Here is a 24,551-nt window from a genome sequence, read left to right as displayed (position 1 = left end):
GGTTTGACCAAAGGCTCAGAGTCTCATTTGAATGAGGCCTTGGTCAGACAGAGTACTGACATAAGTATCCTACTCATGACAAGTAAGAAACCAGGCTCATCTGCGTTTATCTGTCCGGACATAAATCCACCTTCCTGTGTTTCTTTAGCCATGGCACCATGGTGCTCCTACAGCATTCCTCATGGCACTATTAAGTCCATATTCTGCATTGATTTATCTCAGTTCTCTCAGTGTTGGACTCTGTTAGGGTGGCACAGGGGTGACAGTGACAGACCTTTTTTTGGGGAAAAGAAGAAATCACTGTCAATACTTGGCACTAGCAGCCCTCCACAATGTGGTATCTCAAACTGGCTGGAAAAGCACCCTGAGGTGTGCAAGGACCAGCCCCAAAAAACCCTGCAGAATGGGGCCACAATGCCTGAGGGTGCAAAGACACAACCCCTAATCTCTCCAATATAAGCAGCACCCTAGTAAAACTGTTTAGAGGACAGTAAAAGCAGCAGGTTATCTATCAGTTGGGTTAACTTTTTGTGTCACAGAGGACTCTCTCACCCAATCCATCTTGAAAAAGCCTACACTTATGCCTACCATCACAGCCAGAGCTAGCTTTGTTCCCACAGCAACAGATGCAACTCCTATAACATGACCCAGCTTTCTGGCAGTGCCCGACCTCCTTCTGCTGGAGCCCTGACTCCGGCCTGGCAAGGCCTGCTCAGAAGGGGTTGCTGTGCAACCTGACTGCTGCACAGCCATCCTTGGCAGCTCCAGACAGCACTCCTCAGTCAAGGCATGCTTTGATGACTGGATCCATGCATTTTTCTGCACGGAGTCATTTGTTCCCCTAGCAGCTAACATTTCTGGCTGTATCTAGTGTGTGATCAGGCACAGCTTCCTTCCTCTCATACCCACTGGAAAACAACTGTGCCTATCTGCAGTGTTTTTGTGTCAGGTTACAGCGCTGCTGCCAGCCACGATTCAAGAACACAGGGGGAGATAAAGGCAGGAGAGGTTTAGGGCCCAAAATGTTCCATGTGCTATACAGTGTTTCCTCTGGGTGCCTGCTTGCTTTTCACTGCTTTCTCTTCCTCCCCCACCACCCTTGCACAGCCTCATAAAACCAGCTTCTCCCTCCAGCCCAGACTTTCCAGCTTTTCAGTTCAGTTTCAATTATTTCAGGATATTTTAGGTGTGATTTGGGGACAGGAAGCACACTTCTGTTTCCCTTTCCATGCTTGCATAGCTGAGCTCTCCATTTATACTTCAACCTGGCTTATGCTCCATGGCCTTCTGTGTGTGTGGGGCGGTCCATTTGGAGGCAACGTGGATGTCTTGAAGGTCCTGCTAAAACTCCTACTCAGCCTGTGGGGCAGCTGTTTGTACCTGCGGCTACTGGGAACTAGCAACGTCCTTGAGCCTGTGAAGCCAAGTGGCTGATAAAATTTGAACACATCCATGCCTGTATTGTGACCCCTTTTCTCAATGCTAGCGACCATGCAAGTAAAACTAGAATATCACTGCAGTATTCTTTTTCTTGATTTGATTTTAATTTTGCATGCAGGAAGGGCAATAAGTATATCAAAGAATTGAAAAATAAAAATGTAGCAGATGGAATTCACAAATTGCTCTGTTCTCGTTTTTTTTTTTTTTTTTATTCCCATGAAAAGCAGAGGTACTCAAACATATTCAGATCAAGCCGTTTAGCCTGGCCATTGCTCAGCTGCAAATTCTCAATTTTAGGGAAATCATACACGGTAATATTAAATACATCCCAACGTCAGAGACTTAATTTGAGCATGAATCTTTATCAGGAGGTGGCACCACCAATTTTTCACAGGTGATGGAAGCAGCCCAGGAATGGGTATCAGCGACAGCATCTCTGATACTCTGCTCTCTCCAGGCTCAGGTGTAAACCACTTAGCGAAGGATCCAGAAAGGGTGAAGGTGAAGGGAGCTGGGCTTGTTTCGCCTGTAGAAAAGAAGGCTCAGGGGGACCTTATCGATCCCTATAACTCCCTGAAAAGAGATTATGGCCAGGTGGGGGCTGCTTTCTTCTCCCAGGCACCCAGCGACAGGATGAGAGGACAAAGCCCTAAGCTGCACCGGGGGACATTTAGGTTGGGCATTAGGAGGGATTTCTTCACAGCAGCCAGCAAACAGAAAAATTTTACACTTTTGAAACCCTTGAACTCTCGGCAGAAAGCGCAAAACAGGCAAAAAACCAGACGGCGCACCCCACACGGCACAGGCGCGGCCCCGCCCCTCAGGCCCCGCCTCGCGCGAGGTCGTTGCCACGGGAGCCGTGCGGGGTCGCGCACGCAGCGGCGGCCAAGATGGCGGCGCCCGTGTCGCTCTGTCACATCGCCTGTTGCGCCAACAGGGCGGCCGGCGGCGTCGTGGCCTGGGGCCGTGGTGGCCTCCTCGCCTTCGGCAGCTGCCACGACGTCATCCTCTACGACCCAGTGGTGAGTTGATGCACTTTGAGAGGGGATGGGACTGGGACGCGGACCAATCCCAGTCCGGTCCCGCTCCAAGTCCCTGAGACTCGGTGCTGTCTGTCTGTCCCGTAGGTGAGGCGGGCAGTCGCCGCCCTTCGCGGCCACGCCGGCAGGGTGAACTGCGTGGGCTGGGTCCGCCGGCGGGACCACGGTGAGTAGCGCGGCGGTGGGGCCGGGCCGGGGCCGGTTCTCTCGGGCCGCGGGCGCTGTTGCCCTGGCAGGGCAGAGGTGGCGGGGTAGGCCCGGCAGCAGCGGGGCTGCGCTGGACATTCAAGGAAATAGGGAACTGCGACCCTTGCAGTGCATCCTTTCACCTTAAGCCTAGCTTCCCGCTAGGGATTTTCACACAATTAATTAGTTTGGAAAATATCTTTAAGATCATTGAGCTCATCTTAGGAGCTAACAGCACCGTGTCAACTACAGCATGGCACTGAGTTCCGTCTTTCCTTAACTACCTGCAGGGACAGTGATTCCACCGCATCCCTGGGCAGCCCATTCCAATGTCTAAGCACCCTTGCTGTTAAGAAATTTTCCCTGATGTCTGACCTAAACCTCCCCTGGTGCAGCTTAAAACTGTGTCCACTCATCCTATCACTTGCTAGCTGGGAGAGGAGACCGACCCCCACCTGGCTACACCCTCCTTTCAGGTGTTTGTAGAGAACGATAAGGTCCGCCCTGAGCCTCCTCTTCTCCAGGCTAAACATGCCCAGCTCCCTCTGCCACTCACAAGATGCGTGCTCCAGACCCTTATCAGCATGATTGCCCATCTCTGGACCTGCTCCAGCACATTAGTGCCCTTCCTGAATTGAGAGGCTCAGAACTGGACACAGTACTCAAGGTGTGGCCTCATTTTAACAGATGGGTCTGCAGGAATGCGAGCTGCCAAACCCAGGTGAGCTGCGTGGTGAGGGAATCTCTGCTTCTGGCCCCACAGCCAAAGGCACCCCAGGAAGATGTTTGCCTGGGGCTGTGGCAGTTCACGCAGGTCGATGGTTTGTGCTGCTTGTTCTTCTACCACACTCTTCAGTAACGTGTGGAGTTTTGCATGTTTTGATTTTGATTCAATGCCTTTTCAGCAATCTCTGAGTATAAAGCTCTGAAGTTGCATAGAGGTTATGTGCTCAATAAAAAAAAACTTCAGATATAAAGAAATGTTTGAGACATTTATGAGGCTTTTGCTGGATAGTAATTTCAGAATTTAACATTGCTTAGTGCAGGCTTTTCATAGGCATATATTCTTGCCCTTAGGTGTTTATGGAAACTCACTGAAGAAGAGAATTCTGACTGTTGATTAGACTGTTAATGTAATGTGCTGCTTCCTTTTTTTTTTTGAGAAATACTGAGATGCAAACATTAGTTTTTAATAGTGATATAAACTGCCATCCTTTCAAGGGGTTGCACTGAAACATATTCTTCTTAAAAATTATTAAAAGAATCTATTTTCAGTGAACTTGGAAATTAAATTTTCTCGTGAAGCTTTGAATTCTGTTTGGTTAAATTTCTCTTGCTTTATTTTCCTGTCTTTCAAAAAGACTAAACAAAAACCCAAAAGATTAATTTACGCTGTTGGATTTGAGAGTCTTCTGGAAAGGTATTTTTACCACTTTCACACAGAACTTTAAATAGTCCTGAGAATTTTCTCTTTGTATTTTCTTAGGGAATATCTTTGCTTTTAACCTGTTCTGCGCAGTGCAACTCCTATTAACCATACTTTATTTTGGTGGAAGCTTTTGTTACCAGTGATATTTTGTTAGTAGTAACCAGCAGAACTGCTTATGTTGCTGTTAAAAAGTTAAGTGTACACTGAACTAACCAAAGCATATTTTTTAGCTGCTGAAACAGAGTTAATTTCTGGTGGATCTGATAACCAACTTATTCTTTGGGAATGGAAAGATACAGTAACATGGAATAATCAGGTAACTTCTTTTCAAGTCTCCCTCTGCACTAGTTTCTCACATATCACAAATTATCTGTTTTGTGTGTATTTCTGGTTCATAGTATTTGTTTCACTTTGACTGGGTTTTTTTTTTTTTTGTTTTGTTTTTTTTTTTAATTGAACCCAGTGTTGTGTACCCTTGAAATTGTTGGTACTTTATCTTGCTAGGTATTATTTTAAATGTTGTTTCCTCTTTTCTGTGGTTCATCTTTTTCAAATCAACATTGGTAAAGAAATTAACGAACCTGCTAGTCATTGAGTGGATTTGTTAAGGTGTCTGAAAGACCCTGTTTGTCTGTTCTTGATTCATCAGCTTTCTGTTCTCACATGGCAGTTTTCTTTAAACCACTTTAAAGCCTTCAAACTATGAGGACTATTCTGAGCTGACATTTTCTGTATCCTTCTTCCTTGTTTCCTTATACCCATTTCTAGTGATTTCTGGTCAATCTGTACAACAGTGTGAGGTTTGTATATAGGTAGTCTTACCAGGATGATATACAAGTTGGAGTAGATGTTTAACAAAAATGAGAAATAGAGAAAAGTAAGGAGACATGCTAATTTATTATTTGCACTGTAAAATGTAAGGCAAAAGATTCAGTGTGTGTGAAAGAGCCTTCCAAATTACCTGAAATTTTGGTGAAAAAACCACTTTATTATCTAGCTTTTAACATCTTGCTTATTAAGCACTAGATTGTGAATGGCTGTGTAGGTAACCCATTTTCATCATCTGTCTCAAAGTAGGTTATTAGACCTGGCATTTTAAAATGCATGAAAATGCATTGTAGGGGGAAATGAACCTACTTTGATGGGGGAAAGTTCTCAGAAATAAGTTATTTCTCATCCTGATCCATTGTAACTGTTCATGCATTTATTTAACTTACAGACTTTTTAATAAACTTTATATGCTGATGTGGTGTTTAGCCATATGGCAATGATTTCAAAAGAATGTGGCTAAATGTGCACATTTTAATGGGAGTTCTGGACTAGTGTAAATTCTTTAAAACAAAGTTCTGTATTCAACCAATCAAAAATTCTCTCTGAGGCCTACCAGGCTGTACTTTGGTAAGAGATGTTCTAGTCTGTCTATGATAAAATCTGAATAAATGCTGGATAACTGCTGGTTGCAAAATTCAAAGCTTCTGATTTTGATCTTTGTGTTTAGAAGAACAGATTGCAAATTGAATCACCTGTACTCATTGTCTAGATTTAGTGACTTTGTTTCTCATGTTGGCATTTTGAAGCAGTAAAAAGCTGTTTTGGTTTGTGAGAACACAAGCTAAACATTGCTGCTGGAGCTGCTGTAGCTGCTGCTTATTCCATTGTGTTCTCTATCTCCTTCACTAAGGTTCTCAAACTTATGAGAGATGTTCCTTAGGGTAAGGGACAAGAGAAGGAGAAAAAGGAAGGAAAACTTATCTTCCTAACTTCTATACTGTTTCCAGCTTCCCTCAAGGAAGGCTGAGGTTTGTATAATATATACAGGAGCATTTAATTCTGTTCAGCTTTGAGCAAAATCTTACCAATTTAATATTCATTGCTGCTGTATCCTTTCTCCAGGTTTCCTGGAATATGCTCTAGCTTAAGCATAGCTTGGCAGACACTCTCCCATTGCAGGTGTAGAACTGATTTTCAGTATTAAGTTGGTTTTTTTTTTTTTTTCCCTAAAGTGGCTTTAAAAATTGTCTCACATAAATTACTAGAATTTAAAACTTTGTAAAATTTTCTCATGTGTTTAGCTTGTGAAAAGTATTCCTCTCAAAGGCCACATGGACTCTGTTTTTGCTGTGGATGCTGTCTACCAGTCAGATGAACCTGATTTAAATCTGCTAATAGCTTCTGCAGCCTCTGACTCAACTGTGAGAATCTGGTCTCAGCATGGTTCAGAAGGTAACATTTTTTTTTATGTTAGGAATAACATATTGGCTAAATAAGAATGATGAATGCTTATCCATTAGATATTAAATACTAACATCTTGTAATGCAACTACATTGATTTGTCTTCAGACTTTAGTACATCAAAGCACTGTATTACTCTTGGAAAGCCTTGGGTAAGATTTGTTCTGCAGAATGATTTATCTTTATATTTTTTCAGGGATGTGTGGCCAGAATTTACTTTTTTTTTAAAATATGTATTCAGATTGTGATAATCTGAACCATTGTTTTGCTCTGTTATGTGGAGGCAGACTAGTTGTATCCACATGTGAAGTAGAATTATGTAGTAAAATGATTAGTGCTGACATTAGAAAAGTGAGGTTTAACTAGTCACTTGCTTTTTCTACTGGCCTGAGTCCAGTGAAATTTGGAACAATGGGATCTTGACCTTTTGTTGAACTAGGCTCTTGCATGGAAATATGGGAAAACAGCATTCTAAAATACATAAGAAATAAATAGGGTAGATAATTGAGATTTAAGGTGTTATTTGCTGCTTCAGTTTTACTGACTGCATTTCTTCAGCTACTTCCTTCCTTCTTGGATGTATTGGAAGAGCTCATATTGCCTTGGGTATGTACAAGAGGTGGGAGTTGGCAATCTACAGTCGTATGTTCTGGAACGTGTTTTTGGTGCTCCCAAAGAACTCCATGAAGTCTCATCTTTTCCATTTTGTCTTGCTGGTGTGGGTTACAGTTATAGAGGGACTAATTCTTCTGCTGTAGACAGGTTTTATTCTGCTATCTTCTTGTCGATTTTCATCTGGATGGCTTACTAGTTTAATGATTTCCAGGATCTCAGGGATGTTGTCAGGTTTTTGCTCATCTCTCTAGCTGCTGTTATAGAAAATTCAGTTTTATCTTCCTCTGTTAATGCTGTTGCCACAGGATATATTTTGTAAGATTTATTGGTTCTGGCGTGTTACCGTAGTGAAGCTTTATAGATTTAACACTCAGTATTATCTTCTAACTCAACTAACTGGATGAATTTTTATGGCCATACAGTAGATGATGTTATTGTTTAGGCTTCTGAAAAAATGTAGATTTTTTTCAGCTTCTTAAAATAAAAATGGATGGGAAATTTTAACTATGTAATATAGAATTAAATGACAGTGTAATTGTAATAGTCACAGTGAATGAGATCAACACTGTCTGTTCCTGTTTTCCAGCTAAATGCATTGAAATTCTGGACTTTAGAAATGGATTTGTTATGGATGTCTCCTTATCCTTCTTGCCTGGCAGCGATGGTAAGTAAAGCTGCACATCTTGAATATCAATGCAGGAAGAAAAATCTAAGAAATCCCCCAAACAGATTTTCATTTTACTAACTCCAGACCTGTGTGCCACAGTTTTTGTTTCCTATGAAATCTCTTTAAACTGATTCTTGTATCTAAAGATTTTGTCTGAACTCTTCTCAATAATTAAAAACAAAGACTGATTACAGTGTCTTCCAAATGGCACTCAGATGGAGTTGTTTAGTTGAGCTCTTGAGATGGAAAGTTTTAAACCAGGATAACAATGCTGTAAATGAATGGGATAGGATGATGCTGTTAGTTCCACCTGTTCCTTGTGGTGCTGCTGCATATGTTTTGTCTTATTGTTTGAATTGAAGGGCAAAATTCAGAAAAAATCTGAAGACCTGCATTGAAAACCATAGGTTCCCAAGCAGTGTTTACAATCTCTTTGTTCAATCTTAAATGTGAAAAAATTTGAGATGCTGAACTACTTTAGCCTAACTGTTCAGTATGGTTTATGTAGGTTTCTACTAACAGAAATGTTAGGTTTTGTAGGCTGCCACAGACATATTCTTTTTGTGCAAATAGGTAAATACGCTACCATGTACTTGTTAAGGTGAAGTTAAAAAGCTTGAGGTTAAATTAAAATCATTACTGCAAGTGTGAATATTTTTTAGAAGTGAAGTGTCTGTGGTGCCTATGAGCATAACATTGATATTATAAAACAATGGATTATGCCTTCGTTTATGATACTGAACAGGTAAGAAATTCTCACTGTAACACTCTAGAGTTGTGTATCTGTTCAATGTCGAAATCATGTTGTGTGTAAGAGAAGTAACCATATATCCTGAAAACACCATAAATTAAAATTATCATATTAGTTCTTAAAACTAAGTGTTTCTGAAACTCAAATTGTATGAAATGTTGAAGCTTCTGTGAATGGTGGAATAGCAAGGATTTTGTTTTCTCGAGTCCCCAAAATCAGTGTTGCTTAAATTACATTGAGAGCAGGACAATCCTTTATTATGAACTTTTCCAAATAATAGTTTGGATAACTAATTCAGATTAGTTATCCAAAGCAGTACAGTGCTCATAAACTGAAAAAGACTTCTTTATTTTTCTCAAGAACTGAAATTATTTTCAATTTGCACAAAAATTTTATTTTGTGTGTAATTTAAAAAAATTCTGGACATTTGATTTTTTTTGTTCCAGTTCCAATATAGATGACCTCTAAAATTCTTTGCTGCTAAAATTGCAAAGAAACAGTTTAGATTTTGAACCGTAAATGTATAGAGGTGTTTCCTGTAGAAATCTGTATAGGGACTTTTAATAAAACATAGCCAATGTTTTCTCCCTAAACCTGACATAGTAGTCCATACAGCTGAGGAGTATGTTAATTCTGAAATCTAAATAAAGTAGCTTAAAATATATTATTAAAAATCATTACTTATCAATTTGTCAGAAGCATTAATCTCTAATGGCAATTTGGAATTTTAATGATCCTCAGGGAAAAATGGTTATGATAAATTTAGGAGTTGCTCAGAAATCTTTACGAAGGCTAAGTTGTCAGCTGCACAGAGATTCAAAGAAGCTTTTCTCTTGAGAACAATCTGCATTTCTTAAGTCAGGAACTAAATACAGAATTACTTTTCTTAAAATCATAAACTACATTTCCTGAAGCATTTACAGTAATCTCTAATTTCAGCAAGAAAAGAAATTTGAGGCTTGCATTGAAAATTAATACGTATGCAATGGGTGCTTTAACTTTCAGAAGATGTTCCTGATGCCTAGGATTTTAATGATTGTCCTTGAAAATGAATTATTAAAAAAAAATGGAACCACTTTTGTCAAGAAGTCAAACAGGGAAATCTGATAGACTGCTCGTAAAAACCTGTCAAGCCATTTGCAGCTGGAAGGCAGCTTAAACACTTCTCTGGCAGCCTCTTTGTTAAGGAGTTTCTATACATTTGGTGTTTAGCCTTGAAGAAGAGCTTTTTGCAGTTTTGGTTGCTTACTTGCTTTTTGCCTTACAGTCCCTGCACAAACTCTGCTTCTAAAATGCTGGCAATAGGATTTATTTTTTACAAATCTTGATCAGCTATTTGTCATGTAATCTGATTCTTCCTAAGACCTGGATAATTGCCATGATACAGCATGGCCTCTGACAGTAAATAAGTGTCTCCTCAGAACTGAATTGCAACAGGTGAAAAAAAAATGGCAAGTGAACTGGGAAAAGGTCTGCTTATCCAACTTATTTTTTTTATTTCCTCTGCAGGAATTTTATCTTAATCAGATCCAAATTCTAATACTCCAAAGCATTTATGTGAAAAACTATATGCTAGTCCATTTTTGACAGATATTTCTTGATAGAACTTTTTGAGTGAAAGTATTTTCATTTGTCTGCAGCAGCAACTAAATCATAATTCTCTTTTTTGCTTTTCTTAATTAAAGGCTCATTCCATTGAGTAAATATGTAATTACAGTAATGGCCCATAAAAATGTGTTTCTCAGGAAAGGATAATATTGTCTTCAAGAACATCCATTGTATTGTGTTTTATGGAAGAAAATGTCACTCCTGCCCAATTTCTGTGGACCTGATGACCAGATCTTCATCCAAAGCTGCTCATCACCTTCAATCCAAAGCAGTTTTTTTTTTTTTTTTTGTAGACCTATTAAAGAGAGGAGGAGATGGAGGTGAATTGTGACTTAGAGGTTAGAGAGAGGAAGCAAGTGATGGAACTATAAGAGAATATGCAACGTGACTAAGAAATGCAAGAGGAACAGTGGATAACTAGGTACAGATTTGGTACAAGTAGAAAGAAGAGATTAGTATAGATGATAAAGATACTGTGAATATTCAAGTTGATTTTTGATCTAGCCATAGTAAAGATAAAAGATCTAGTAAAGTCATAGTATCCATAGTAAAGATCTATATGAAGGGATGTTATGGAAGCTTTTTGTTAAAAGAAGTAGTTGATTTTAGTGAAATTTGGTATCTGGTTTTCTACCCAGACTTGAGAAATGCAAATGTCTAGCCCTTAACTTAAAACTTATTTCTTCATAGTATTATTCTAAATTTATTTGCTTGTACAGTTTCAGCCCACTGTTACAGCAGTAACACTTCTTCCTTATGACGTAAAAAAAAAAAAAGTGGAATAATCATTAACTATTTTTCCTCATCCTCTTCAGTTGGAGAGAGGATCTAATACACTGCCTAACTTCTCTTTTTTAAACTTAACTTTCTCTGGTTTGATTCAATATACATACTGGGTTTGTGCACTTTTTAGGTTAGCCAGTGGAAGTCAACTACTACTCTGGGGGAATCCAGAGCTCCCCTCTGGCTGCCCTGGAGGACCTGGGACCCTGGCAGGAGGTCAGGAACCCCCCTGTACAGAGCCGCCAGAGACACTGTCTCTGATCTCTGTCCATGGAAAAGAGTTTTCAATCTTACAGGATGAATTACAAGCTCTGAGTGTTTGATATAAGTAATAATTAAGTGTGGCACAGGTGCAAAAGTAAAATTTTAGGTTTCTAGATTAGGGGTTCAGAGGGGACAAGATGGATGAAATTGGGTGTGTTTTCTTCTTTTTCTCCTTCTTCATGCCCTCCATGTTTCACTGTAGTGTTGGCATTTTTCTATTGGTTTAGGCTGGGGACACACTGTTCAACGTAGATGATAGATATTGGCACATTATTGTAAATATAGCACACGTAGTTTCTGGTATATAATGTTTGTAACATCCCACTGAGGGTCAGAGCCCCACACGCTGCCCTGCAGGACAGACCTGCAGCAGGGCAGCAGAACATGTTAGAGATAAGCAAGAATAAACAACCTTGAAAACAGCACAGATGAATTATGACTTCTTCTTTGGCAACGGGGCAAAAAGAGACTTTTTACAATCTCAGAATCATCAATACCACAGATTCCAACACTACTCAAGACTTGAGTAGTCTTGAGTGAAAAACATTTCATTGCTATTGTATTCTTGGGTACAGATAATGGTGATCTATTTTTCTATTCTGATCTTTTTATTTGCTGTTGTATAATAATTATGCAAACTCCATCTAAACCATCTTAGTTGATTTAGGGACTTGAATTGCCTTAGCTCTGAGTCATCTTCTTTTGTTCCTTCTTTCTGTTTTTAGAGCAAATACCTGTTGATATCAATAAAATATAATTAATTAAAAATTCTAATACTTGAACTTCCTACGTATATATGAGCTTGAGGCAAACTACTTCTTTTAGCATCTTAAATATTTATAGATCTTATTTGCAGTTAAAATAACTTTTGAATTCTGTGTTCTTGAGATACTGATTTATTAGACAGCTAGTGTAGAAAACATTAAAAATGTCTTGTATCACACTTGCCTGTCTGTTAGTATTGTTATATTTCTGTATTGATTTTTACATTGTTTATATTTTTTCATGTCCTAGAATATTAGATCTTATAAAAAAATAAAGACCTTCTTTTCCTTTCTAGTACCAATACTGGCCTGTGGTGGTGATGACTGCAAAATAAGTTTGTTTATACAGCAGAATGGTCAGGTAATTGCAATTTCTGTCTCTTGCTCAGAGCATTACTGAGCTTTCTGCTTCTTTTCAAATGTGCTGGTAATTTTTTCCAAGTTCTTCAGTAAGTCGTTTCTGTCTCTATGTAGCCATTCTATACAACAACCTTTTTTCAAATAGTTAATTCCTTTTTTCTAGGTACTAATGAAATGTGCATACAGAATATTGAAGCTGAATTCAGTGCATGAAAGTGTTTGTTTTTCTAAAATTTTTTCCCGTGTGAAGATGGCCTGTTTCTATTCCCACTGGTACAAAATAGCTGCAACTGTCCTTCTTTGTTAAGTATCCAGGCATTGAGTTGTTCATATGGAAATGATGTTACTTTCATTCTATAAATTCTTATAATAAAACTGTTATGACTTCTGAGGAATTTTATGTTTGTTGCTAAGTATGCCCTTTATGCTTAACTGCTTTTGAACATGAAAAAAAAGTATTTTTAGGAGTATCCAATCTTATAAAAGCACACATTTTTCATGTGTTACTTGGAAGCTGGCAATTTTTAGTTTTTCATACAGATAAATATTCCTTTTGAGCAGTAGAAAAATGTTATGTCCTCTCTTGCATCTGTTCAAAGGTTTTGTTAGATTCTAAAGCATGTGTTGAATGACTGTTTTCCAAAACAGAACTCAGTATCACTTATTTCTTTCTCTCACTCCCTTAAAAAACCCTTCAAATCACAAATGCTCTCCCATTTCACCAGTGAAACTACCATTTAGAACCCCTCTTTGAAACTGGCATATATAGAACCACTTAGTCTGCTGCAATTGCTCAGACATACTCCCTTTAGGGATTAAAGAATAGATACTCCTTTATTTTTTTCTTTTGAGAGAGATAAAAGCTACTTTATAGATAAATCTGCCTGTTTGTGCTGCCATGTACAGTAATAAGATTTTTTTGGTTGCTGTTGTTGCCAGTAAGATAAGTACTTAATTCCTTTCTACTATGTTTAATGATTTCTTGACCACTCAGAAGAAAAGAAGGGTGCTTGGTTAGTTTTTTTTTTTTCTTTTTTCCTGTGTAGCTTATGAGTTATGTCAGTTTAATGAATTCTCTGGGCATTAGCAATGGCAAAATGCCACTATTGATTCTCATGAGTTAAAGAAAGACTTTTATCTCAGGGACTGTGTGGTTGGTTTTTCTCCTTCAGAGTTTGAAACTTGTTTTCTTGTATGATTTGGGTTAATGAATTATATAAGGTTTGACTGCCAAAAATGTTCAGAGGCACATAACTTATTTTGTCCATTGTTGCCCAAACTTTCTACTATAACAATAGTCTGCCATTTTAAAAGGCAGTCAGTCTGTGGAGGGTAAAGGAAGGTAACTTGAATAAACAAGTTCCCTCTTAAGCTTCGTAAGCAAGTTTGTGCTGTCTTTTTTTGGAGGTAGGAAACTTGATTTATACAAGGGTTGAGCAGTTTTGTTTTGCATGTGTTATTTTTTACAGTTTCAATTTCAGAAAGTATTTTCACCAGCTGTTGTGGCAGAGTTGGTGTTTAGAATATCTCTAAAATGAGGTGGGACTTTTTGTTGGTGTCTATCTTAACTTTACAGAACATCTCTTCTAGCTAAATGGACTGCGCAGGCCTCAAAGAGAAGAGTCTGTGTTGTGCTTTACAACTATTAACAGAATTAAAAATTCTTGTGAGCCTTTGGACATGAATTCCTGCCTAACTGCTAAATCTCATTCACCAGGTTTTCTCAGATACACTGATACCTTTTTTATGGCTTCTTAGTAGTATTAAAGGTATTCAAAGGAAGTGTAGCCTTGCCATTTTTTATTGGAACTTGGCGTAGGAGGGTCATTAGAATCTTAGCTCCTGTGTCATTCCCTTACTGGTAAGGGCCTGTAGCTCTGTTCAGTTAATATAGTAACTCTTGTAAAGCGCTTCCTTTAGTTAACGTCCTCAAAAAGGTTGTTATGAATGTGAGTATGAATCCAGAGGAAGAACACACATTCATAACAGGGCATTCCTATGAAACTTGAAGGGCGCTGTTAGACTCTGAGGGAGGATGAAGCATCTTAGCTAATTCAAGATACCTTTTGGTAAACTCATTACTTTTGCAGTCGAAATGTATTTATTCATTAAAAACTGCTTGGTTTTTACAATTGAGTGGACACGCTTTTCATATTTTGAGACTCCTTACTCACAGATTCCTTACTGTGTTATATAGTAGAGAGAAAATTAATTCTTTGCTTTTCTGACTTGTTGGAAGAGGGTATTGATTTATAAAAGTATCCAGGGAGAAATCTCATAAACCATGATATGTCTTCCTGCTTGGGATATAACATCTACAGAAGTGGCCTGTGGAGGGCAAGGAAGTAAAGCAGCAGACTAAATTAGAGTTTTAAACTAAAACATTTTCATTTGAGCTTTGTTTTTCTGAGAACAGGTGTACCATGTGTTTTGGGTTCCACCCAAATAGTTTGGCATAGTTGAGATGAATCAAAGATAATTCAGGCTCTTTCTAATCTGTTGAGATTAACAGCTGCATAGAGGAGGGATATCACATCTAATGTCTGCTGGAGAAAAAATGAGAAGACTTGGACCACTATTGCCAGATTTACCAAGCTACTAGCCCAGTCCTGAAAGATACATATCCAAAGTGTGGGCAGGATTAGTTGTGCAGAGTGTGCTAGGCATGTCCACAGCTTTATTAGTTGTGCTGCCTACAGAACGGCTTTATTCTTTGCTTAAAAAGAAAGAGACCAGATTGCTGCTAAGCAACAATGTTCAGAGATTAGGTAAGAGGCATGGGAAAGCCTGTGAACTAGTCAGAACAGGAGGTTTTGTTAGATTTAACTGTTGGTACTGTAACTTCTTATGTATCCGTTGAGGACCAAGTGGAAGCTGAAACAGAGAAGAAATATGAGACTATAAAAACAAGATTGTAAAAAAAGAGAAGAATGACAGCTCAAAACACTGGTGTGTATAGAACCTAAACAACAGTAGAAACTTCGACTGAATCACCTAAAAATAATGACCATGTGCATCTGCACAAACCTTTATATTGCTTCAATTTTAGAACTGAATACATCTGAAGAAACTGAATATAGGATGCCAAAAGACAAACTTCAAAGATAGGGGCAAAAACAATACTAAAAATCCTAGCATAACAGCATACGCTACTCCTTGCTCAGTTTCAGTCGACAGTTTTTATGGGAACCAATATCTTGAAAACTTTGACTGAATCATAGAATCTTAGAATATCTCAAGTCTGAGGAGACCCATAATGACTGCTGGCTCCAACTCCTTGCTTCTTGCAGACCACCTAAAATTAAATCATTTGACGAAGAATGTTGTGTTCCTCATGCTTCGGTTCTGTATATGGTCATAGCCCTTGTGTTCACCTCTATTTTCCAGCCACTGTGCTGACCTTGCTCAGATGGCTGAAGAGTGGAGGATGATGTTATAGGGGTGGGAAAGCGGCATGAATCCATTTAAGGAACTGGATGCATTTTCAGGTGTTTGGGGGTATCTCTCTTCAGCATGAGGCCTCATACACCATCTGGTGCTGGTATTGTGAGTGAATATGAGGTAATAAAATTCAGCAGCCTCTACTTTAAATCATTTGAATAGTTCAGTGGGACTATTCAATGTAAGCATATAAAAATTAGTACAGACTTTCAGCTGACTGTTAAAGCATGCTTGTTCTGCAGCATGAAAGAACTGCAGGCTAAAAGAACTTCAGGCTAAGTAGTGCCTAAAATCCTGTTCAGGAAATGACTTAGAAACTCAAAATAATTAGTTTTAGTCTTTTAAGGGAAAACAAATTGCTGCTTTTCTTAATGGATCTCTTTGGTGTAAGATGAGGAGGATAATTATAAAAAATCCACAACACCTTGAAAAGGGAAAATGATTAAGTATTTGTTTGGATTTATATTAGGGTCAAATTTCAGGAGATATACACACTATTTTAGAGTTAAAGGAACAATAAAAGAGAAGGATGTTAGCAGCAGTTCAGCCTGAACAAATCTGTCCGTTAGAGAAAAGTTACCAACTAATGTTGATGACTATAAAATACAGAGCATTTTCTCAAAGATCATATAAATGAATAAATAAATGTGTTTTATCTATTATCTAAAATATCAATTGCTAAAGATATTTTTGTGTATTGCCAGAAGCATGTCATCTTCAGAAAAATCTTCAGGTTGCTGTTTATCTCACTTCCTGGACTGTTCCTTCCTGCCTCTACACAGGCACATGTTTAACATAAACATCTCTGTGGAATGTCCCATATGGAGGTGTCAGTGACTGCAGAAGTGACCTGCGAAATAAGTCTTAGGTGGCTGTGACAACACATTCTTAAGACCTAAAGTTTCCGATTTGGAAGTATCTGATCAGCTTAGTCTGATCATGTATCCTGTTCTGGTCATATATCTCATATATCGATGGTTCTGTAATTTTATAGATGTTTACAAGGGCATGTAGTTACAGGAGATGGGGCAATGGCTTCAAACTGAAAGAGGGTAGGTTTAGAGTAGATATTGGGAAGAAATTCTTTACTGTGGGACTGGAACAAGTTGCCCAGAGAAGTTGTGGATGCCCCATCCCTGGAGTGGCTTGAGACTAGGCTGGATGGGACTTTGAGCAGCCTGGTCTAGTGGAAAGTGTCCCTGCTCATAGCTGGAGAGAGTGGATCTAGATGATCTTTAATGTCTTTTCCAAATGAAACCATTTTAAGATTGTGACTGCAAATGTGTGATGAGGAGAGGTAGAGTAATACTGATTGATGGGAAGGTAATTTTGGAGAATATCAGAAATGTTGGATCAAAGAGAGTGGCACCAATTTCTGAGTGTGGATTTTTTTCATATGCATACGAATTTTTCCTTTTTTTTTCCTGTCACAGATAGGAAGAGAGACTTCAGTTGAAAGTGTGTGCTGATAGGAAAGGCTGTCATTTAGTCATAGTTCTAAGTAGGACTAGGTAAGGGATTTAGTAACATATAATGCCAGAAATAATGTGATAAGTTATTCATACTAAACTACACTAGTATTTTAACTGTAAGAGTTACTTCAGGCAATGTTACTTTAATTCAACTTGGAGTAAAAAAATATCATGGAAGTAGCACTGTTTCTGGGCAAAGAAAAATAGAAATGGGTTAAATGATAAGAAAGGAGTAAATAGTTGTACTTAAATCAAAGTAAAACAGTAACATTACATATGTTACAAATAAAAATAAATTACTAGTAAAAGTTCTTAAAAGGGAGTCTAGATTGTGTTTGTATTCTGGTGTTCCTGAGCCCGTGTTCATGCAGAGTTTTCCGTCAGCTGTTAGAAATTTTGTCAATAAACTTAAGAAACATAGAGAATATTGCCAGTGCCATAACTGATTCTTGCTAATCATATTCTATTACAAATATATAAATAAAAAATTATTCTGGAACATAATTTCAAAGCATTTACTCTTCTTTTTATACTTTATTTTACTTGTATTCATTTTCTTCATCATCTGCAGTTGCATCTACTTCACACAAATACAAGAAATTACTTGTCACGTCAAACCTGCATTATGATATTCTTCATATACCACAGTAAGCCTGATAAACTTTAAAAAAGCTTCAGTGGTATCATAGAGAGATTGTAGCCTCTTGCAGGTGTACACCTTAAATTCACATCCTTTCCTGCTCATATATGGGTTACATGTGCTCATCTAATGCTGGCAAAACCAAAAAGACTCGTCTTGAATCTGTATAAATTACAATCCTTAATAGTGGCTTATTTTTTTTCTCTGTTTCAAATAATAGAAGCTATAAATATAAAAGACTTGAAAAAATAAAGCTTATTGCTGATATGTGCATGGTCCTTAGGTTAATTTCTGTGATGTAACAGGAGTTGTTATTCAGTTTCAGAAAACGTTAATACTCCCTGGCCATGAAGATTGGATAAGAGGCGTTGAGTGGGCAGTCTGTGGTCAGTATGCAAGATGAATAAGGTGGAATAGTGGTTTAATGGCAGTACTAGTGTTTTACCCCTCCAACAGTTGACCTTGATGCACTGTAGCACCTAAGCTCTTGTGGCTGTGATGTTTGTTTTCTTGAGATGGTGGTAATTAATATTAAAAATCAAGATGAAATTTTGTATCCTATTAAAACATTTTTCATGTTTGTTTCAGGTATGTTTACCTGACTGGTACTTAAATGCAAACAAATTTGGACTTTAGCAACTTGTCCTTTTCAATATACAAATATCTCTGAGTAAGGAGGAGTAGAGGGGAATTGTATGTTTATATTTTCTTTTCTTGCTTCCCCCCCGCCCCTGTTTTTTTTAAATTGGGAAATTACAAGGAGAATATTTTCAGACATTAACTAATCAAATAGGTATTGCATGGCACCAAAAAAAAAAAAAAAAAAAAAAAAAAAAAAAAAAAGGAATTTGAGGATGCTACAAGCCTGGAGAAAGTAAAGAAGAAAAGGAGATTTTGACAAGTATTGATGCTGATAGAATTCCAAAAACAACAGCCCATAAATAGTAGGAAAGTATATGTATAACATGTACAGTGCTTACCATATCTTCCACATCTTACAATCATGGACATATTCCTAGTGTGTTATAAAATAGTAGAGAATTTGAATTGTAGTAGGGAAATTTTAATTTGAATAGTAGGGAAAGTGAATTGATGTTGAACTAAAACTGGATTTCTTTATGATACTGTGTACAATAGGAAAAAATTGGGATAATGCTGTTAAGTGCATGTATGGAAAGATGGTAGGTTAGTCATTTAATCATGGCAGTGATTGTAATGAAAATATGGCTCTATTTTTTTTTTTTCTTTTTCTGAAAACAAATAGGTGAGGACCTTTTTTTAGCAAGCTGTGCTAAGGACTGTTTGATAAGAATTTGGAAAGTATGTACAAAATTAAAGCAGCTTCCAGAAACTGAAGATGATTCCATAAAACTGAAAGAGAATATTTTTACTGTTAAAGGTAGGTAACAGGTGTAAAATTCTCTGGCACAGCTTTTCACTTGTGTATCTTTTCATGGTTCCAGGGAAGCTGATAAGGTGGTTACCACCTAGTATGGTTTGTTTCATGTTGACTGCATTGTTTTTAGCTGTTGAAAAAGCAGAATTACTGTTTTAAAACCAAAAGTTAAGGAATTACATGAATGATAAGGCAGTGAGAGAGCTTAATACCAACATGTCTTGTTATTGTTATGCATATTCCAAGTGCAATATGTAGGACATTTATTTGTCTATGAGAGAGAAACTGTTCTGTAGTTCTCCAGTTTAATAGCTTAGCTTTCATTTTCTTTTGAATTCAATGAATTAAAATGTACTGTTATTACTTAAAGATTAGAAACATACTGCAAAGAACAAATAAGTATGTGCAGGTTTACTTTATGGTCATTTAACAAGCTGTTGAAGCATGGTAACATCAGATGCTTGCATTGCTGACATCGTAGAGTAAATTGTTTGGTAACCTAGTTAATATAATGAAGTGTATATGATGTTATGTGTAAAAAGTGCTCACGATAACTTCCTGCAAATCCTGATTCATTGTTTGAAGCATCTTAATGCTCGTGTTTTCAGTCGTTTGGAGGTGCAAATATGCCTAAGAATATGTGTAGTGCCAATTTAGAGCATTTATTTCAACGCTGCTTGAGAGTTCTCCAGGAATTCTGAGAGGCTCCTTTGAGGCAATACACTGACCTATGACCATAAGTGTGGTCCTCAGGGCTTGTGCCAAAGTAGGATTTCAAGGAGCTGTTCGGTGTCAGGAAGCTTTTGAGATATTGGTAGATGTTGAAAGCAGTTGATTATTTTCACTAAAGATATCAGAAATGACTTGGTCTTTCTTGGCTTTTAGAAAGAAATATGCTTTTCTCTGATTTGTGGTAGATGCTGACACATCATATGCAGTTTCTTTGGAGTCTGTGTTGGCTGGTCATGAAAACTGGGTGTATGCAGTTCACTGGCAACCTCCATTTTCCAAAGGTAAAAAGATACCAAACACTTACCCATGTTAAGTGTCGTATACATAGATACAGTCACGTGTCTTCATATTGTGTTTGCATGTTCACTTGTTCTTGTAGAGATAACAGTCTTTAAATTCTGCAAATAATGTTTTATGAGTAAACAGATGTTGCCTTGTACTCACATTTTCTTTAAGGAATGAAATTAAATAACAGAGCTGTAAAGACTTTATTGTAAGTGATTTGTTGGATATGGTGTACAAATTAATCAGTATGAATTAATAGCTCTAATAAGTTACCTTCATACATGTTTTTAAAATGTCTGTTCTTCAGAAGGTGAACATACCTCAAGAGCTCTCCTTTGTTTTTAGTGGTGTAGATTCCTGGAGTATCAGATTTTCTCAAGCATGTAACTTTAAGGCATTAGTGTAGACTCCCATTGAAACTGTTATTTATAGTTTAATTTTGCATTTTGCTCTAATATTTATCTTTCTTTTGAAATCCTTAGATTCTGAGCCTTGTTTAGAGTACTGATTTGCTGTTATGTGTCTACTTGGCGTATAAGGGAAGCAGATTCTTGATTTGACATTGCACAGTCAGAACACCCTTGAATATTTGTACTGGCAAAGGTGTCTTTTTTTCTGATATATTTTAGAGTTACTGATGGCAGGTGACTTAAGCAGTACGAAGGACAGCTTTGCTGGTCTATATAAGACTTGAACAGCAGAGTGCCATTAGAATGTCAAAATGCATGCAGTGAAAGACACAGGACTTGCTTTAAAAACATTGCTTTAGGTATCTGGTCCTTAAACTTTTCACTTTTTTTTTTTTTTTTTCCCTAAATTAGACACCAGTACAAGATATAGCCTTTTAGAACAAGGTTTAGGCACAATGTAGGCCTGTCAGCCTTGCACTGCAATCTGAAAACTGTCCTGGTAGACCGTGAAGTTTTCCAGGTGCTTCCACATACATGAAGCTGCTTGTGTACTTTGGACTACCCAATTCTGGGTTCCCTAAAATAGATTTTCACTAGAGGCAAACTGATCTGAGAGACATATTCTCAGTGCAGAAGGTAAGGTGGGAAGTCTGTTGCTAACATATCACCTCATGAGACGCCTGCCAATATCTCTATTATCAAGAAAAGTTCCTCAGTGCACAACTGGCGATGAACCAGCTCTCTCTTTCCTATTCTGTGTTGGGCTTTTTTTCTGGAGTGTTTCACTGCCTTCTGAGGAGCAATCCTGAATTACTGTATGTGCTACAGGTTGCTAGAGTCTGCTGAAGTCAGTAGCAAACTTAACAGTTTTGGGAAAAAGAACCCAAACAATGAATACTGGGCAATGATTTTAAACTTTAAATCTCTCATGAAAATTTACTTAAGGAATGGAACCAAGAACTGCTGTGCATTTTCATTGTACAACTCTAGCTTTTCCTCCAAATTATATTTAATTCAATATAAGTTTGGTGTGAGACAACTGGAATATGGTCATGTACATGTTTTTCTTTGGGTGATTATGGCTGAGAATACAATATCTCCTAAAGAATGCCTGGCAAGAATGTAGAGTCTGTAAATATGGCATATAAGAAATGCATTGCATGTCTCTGATGTTGAACAAATTTTTAAATGTGTTTATATTTCAGTATCACCTAATTTCTTCAGAACATAAGCTTGTAGGTTGTAGGGTAATAATTTTCTTTGTACTGTAGATGGCAGCATGAAACAACCAATGAGGTTAGTATCTGCATCAATGGACAAAACTGTGATAATCTGGGAACCTGATAAAGAATCTGGAGTCTGGCTAGAACAGGCAAGTGTCAATCTTTCTCACAATATGTGCTGTATGCAACTTGTGTTTCCAGCATTATGTGTGTACTGTAGGGAACAAAAACTCTAAGATTCTGGCAGAGAAAGGCAAAGTGTTTTCTGGTTTTACTCACAGTAACTTGTACATTGGCTGTGTCATTACCTTTTTTTTTCTATTTGAGTTGAGTATTCATGTGTCATTCATGTAGTGTTCTGAAAGCTGTTCTGATGTGGATCATCCTAAATAAACAAGTAGTACAACCAGATTTCTCTAGTGCTCTGATTGATGTCTTTTCAGCTGACCTGCTTTTCCAAATTGCAGTAGTTCAGTTGATGTTATTTGTGTTGGGTTATGCCAGCCTTTGTTTGTGGTCTTTCCTGTCACAAAGAAAGTTTCAAGTGTCTCTTGTGTGAAAAAGTGAGAATTACAGTAGGGTATTTAATCTTTCCTCTGTTTCATTGAAAAATTCTGGTGCCTTTGTGCTTGAAGTAGAAATTAATTCATAAAAAGGAAATCACATAGAGATGCAATTTGATGTCCCTAGGTGTAACACGTAGTTATGGCTAAATTTACAACCTGCTAAAAATGGGTTGCGTAGTAAAGCTTGTTGCAAGTTGTGAGTCTTTAATTTTGCATCCTCTTTGCATTGGTTTGACCACAAATGTGTAGCTTCAAGTTCAGATCAGACATTTTAACTGCAAAAATCTATTTTGCATCAAGAGGAAAATCTGAGGTGGAAGTCTGCAGGGAGGAGAAGGGCACAATGGGAACATCCCAGTTTCTCTCTTTCATCAGATATTATGAACAAGATGTCTCCAGAAATTCATTCCCCTGCTCAGAGGTGAGACTAGAATTCTGCCTCTAGCATGGCATGTCAAAGTCACTTCAATATGAGTGGTATTTTTTTGAATGAGTGCTAATAAAACGGAACTACTAGTGCAGTGCCATTTAAAATGGGACATTGGTTCATTTTGTTCTGGCCTTAAAAGAGACTATATAAGAATTGGGGAGTTGAAAGCTTTGACGAAATTGTGGTCTTATGTCTTGAATAAGACTTGAAAATGTAACTTTATTAATCTTTTAATAAAATTAAAAAAGTAGAAGGGCACTAGAGCAAATATAAGGCCTGTGTGTATGCATGTGTGCATATGTGAGAACTCGTAAGAGAAACACAAACCGAGGACAGAATATGCCACAGAAGGAGTGTGGATCAAATTGCAGCTGTTCATGGAGAAACAGGGAAGTGAAAGTGTGCTAGGGAATCTTGGAAATTTAAATAGGAAAGAAAATGGACTTGGGAACTACTGTTTCTTTGGATCATTTCTCTTTATTGTGCAACAGATGATAAGGAGCTCTTGCATTCAACAAGCTGGACTGAAACACAGAACACTTGAGTTTGCATCTCATCTCTTGTGGTGTTTTCTTTCCCTTGGGGGAATCCTATCTTGAGATGTCTCTGAAGGGAGGTTCCATTCAACTGGCACGCAGCTTTAATTCCCATCACATTTCAGTGCTTAACTTTGCAATTAAAATATTCTTCAAATGTGTTTGTGTGTGTAATGTGAACTCTTGTCTACTCTTGTCTATGGATAGTTTTTCATCTCATGAAGTAAGAATGATTTTGTAGGAATGGAAGGCCATTTTCATGGATATTTCACTTCTGTTCATTAATTTAGGTACGGGTAGGTGAAGTGGGTGGCAATACTCTTGGATTTTTTGACTGCCAGTTTAGTCCAGATGGTTCAATGATCATTGCTCATGCTTTTCATGGAGCACTGCACCTTTGGAAACAAGCTACAGTTAATAAGGTATGTTGTTTTTTGTTTTTTGTTTGGTTTTTTTTTAAAGAATTGTACTTTTAAGTCATTTGAGGTTAATTTCTGTTATTAATAGACTAGTGTAGCAGTATAATTTAAACTTAGTGATTGAAATAGTCATTTTTCTGAATGTAATATTCTGTAGGAGTCTCATTCCTGCACAGAAGGAAGGTTGAAATCCTCCAGACTCTAAACTCTACTTCTTACCTGTGGGGATCATGAAGTCAGTTGAATAGATTAAACTCTTTTGTGGTTGTGCTTTGTTCACAGCTGAACAAATAACACAAGTTTCTTTCACATGGGAGCAATACATCAATATCTGTGTCTCTTCAGCCTCTCTTGAGTTACAATAATTTGCTGTTTACAAATGTCTTTTTCTTACTTTCTTAATAAGCGCATTTATACTTTTATTTTGCTTAGAATGTGCCAATCAGTCAAAAGAAAAAGTCTTTACTTCTTTGTGGAACTATTTTCATAGAAAGAATGGACTCCAGAAGTAGTGATTTCAGGACATTTTAACAGTGTAGAAGATGTGAAATGGGATCCAGAAGGAGAGTTTATCATCAGTGTGGGCTCTGATCAAACTACGAGACTCTTTGCACCGTGGAAAAGGAAGGAAGAGACTGAGGTATGATTTTCAAAGCTTTTGTGAGTGTGGTCAAGGGGGCTTGGTCGGTCCCAAGTTTGGAACGAGTTATCTGAATATAATCCAAACCTTTAAGTTCCCCAAGCGATGATCTGTTTAAAACTGCTTGGTTTGGTAATTGAGTATGTGCTGTTTTCACTTTAAAACTAGTGGCAGAGTTTTTGCAGTCACACAGAATGATTGCAGTTCAATCCTGTGTCCATG

The 24,551-nt window shown here is 37.7% G+C and overlaps 1 protein-coding gene across 1 annotated transcript in view; it reads left to right on the top strand.

Moving 5' to 3' along the window:
- Positions 1-2,263: 2,263 nt before the first annotated feature.
- ELP2 (elongator acetyltransferase complex subunit 2) overlaps positions 2,264-24,551 on the top strand; it is a 38,316-nt gene continuing 16,028 nt past the window's right edge. Inside the window, exons 1-12 of the mRNA XM_030265824.4 lie at positions 2,264-2,462; positions 2,568-2,646; positions 4,326-4,411; positions 6,168-6,318; positions 7,529-7,606; positions 12,076-12,140; positions 18,012-18,078; positions 18,957-19,091; positions 20,006-20,101; positions 21,787-21,887; positions 23,561-23,692; positions 24,180-24,329. Coding sequence (XP_030121684.4) covers positions 2,331-2,462; positions 2,568-2,646; positions 4,326-4,411; positions 6,168-6,318; positions 7,529-7,606; positions 12,076-12,140; positions 18,012-18,078; positions 18,957-19,091; positions 20,006-20,101; positions 21,787-21,887; positions 23,561-23,692; positions 24,180-24,329 — 1,272 coding nt within the window. The 5' untranslated portion in view covers positions 2,264-2,330. The remainder of the gene's footprint in view (positions 2,463-2,567; positions 2,647-4,325; positions 4,412-6,167; positions 6,319-7,528; positions 7,607-12,075; positions 12,141-18,011; positions 18,079-18,956; positions 19,092-20,005; positions 20,102-21,786; positions 21,888-23,560; positions 23,693-24,179; positions 24,330-24,551) is intronic.

Source organism: Taeniopygia guttata, chromosome 2 (genome assembly GCF_048771995.1).
Source record: "Taeniopygia guttata chromosome 2, bTaeGut7.mat, whole genome shotgun sequence".
In the NCBI taxonomy this organism is placed as follows: domain Eukaryota; kingdom Metazoa; phylum Chordata; class Aves; order Passeriformes; family Estrildidae; genus Taeniopygia; species Taeniopygia guttata.
The sequence above is the reverse complement of the archived record's forward strand: the minus strand, read 5'-3'. Positions and strand labels throughout refer to the sequence as shown.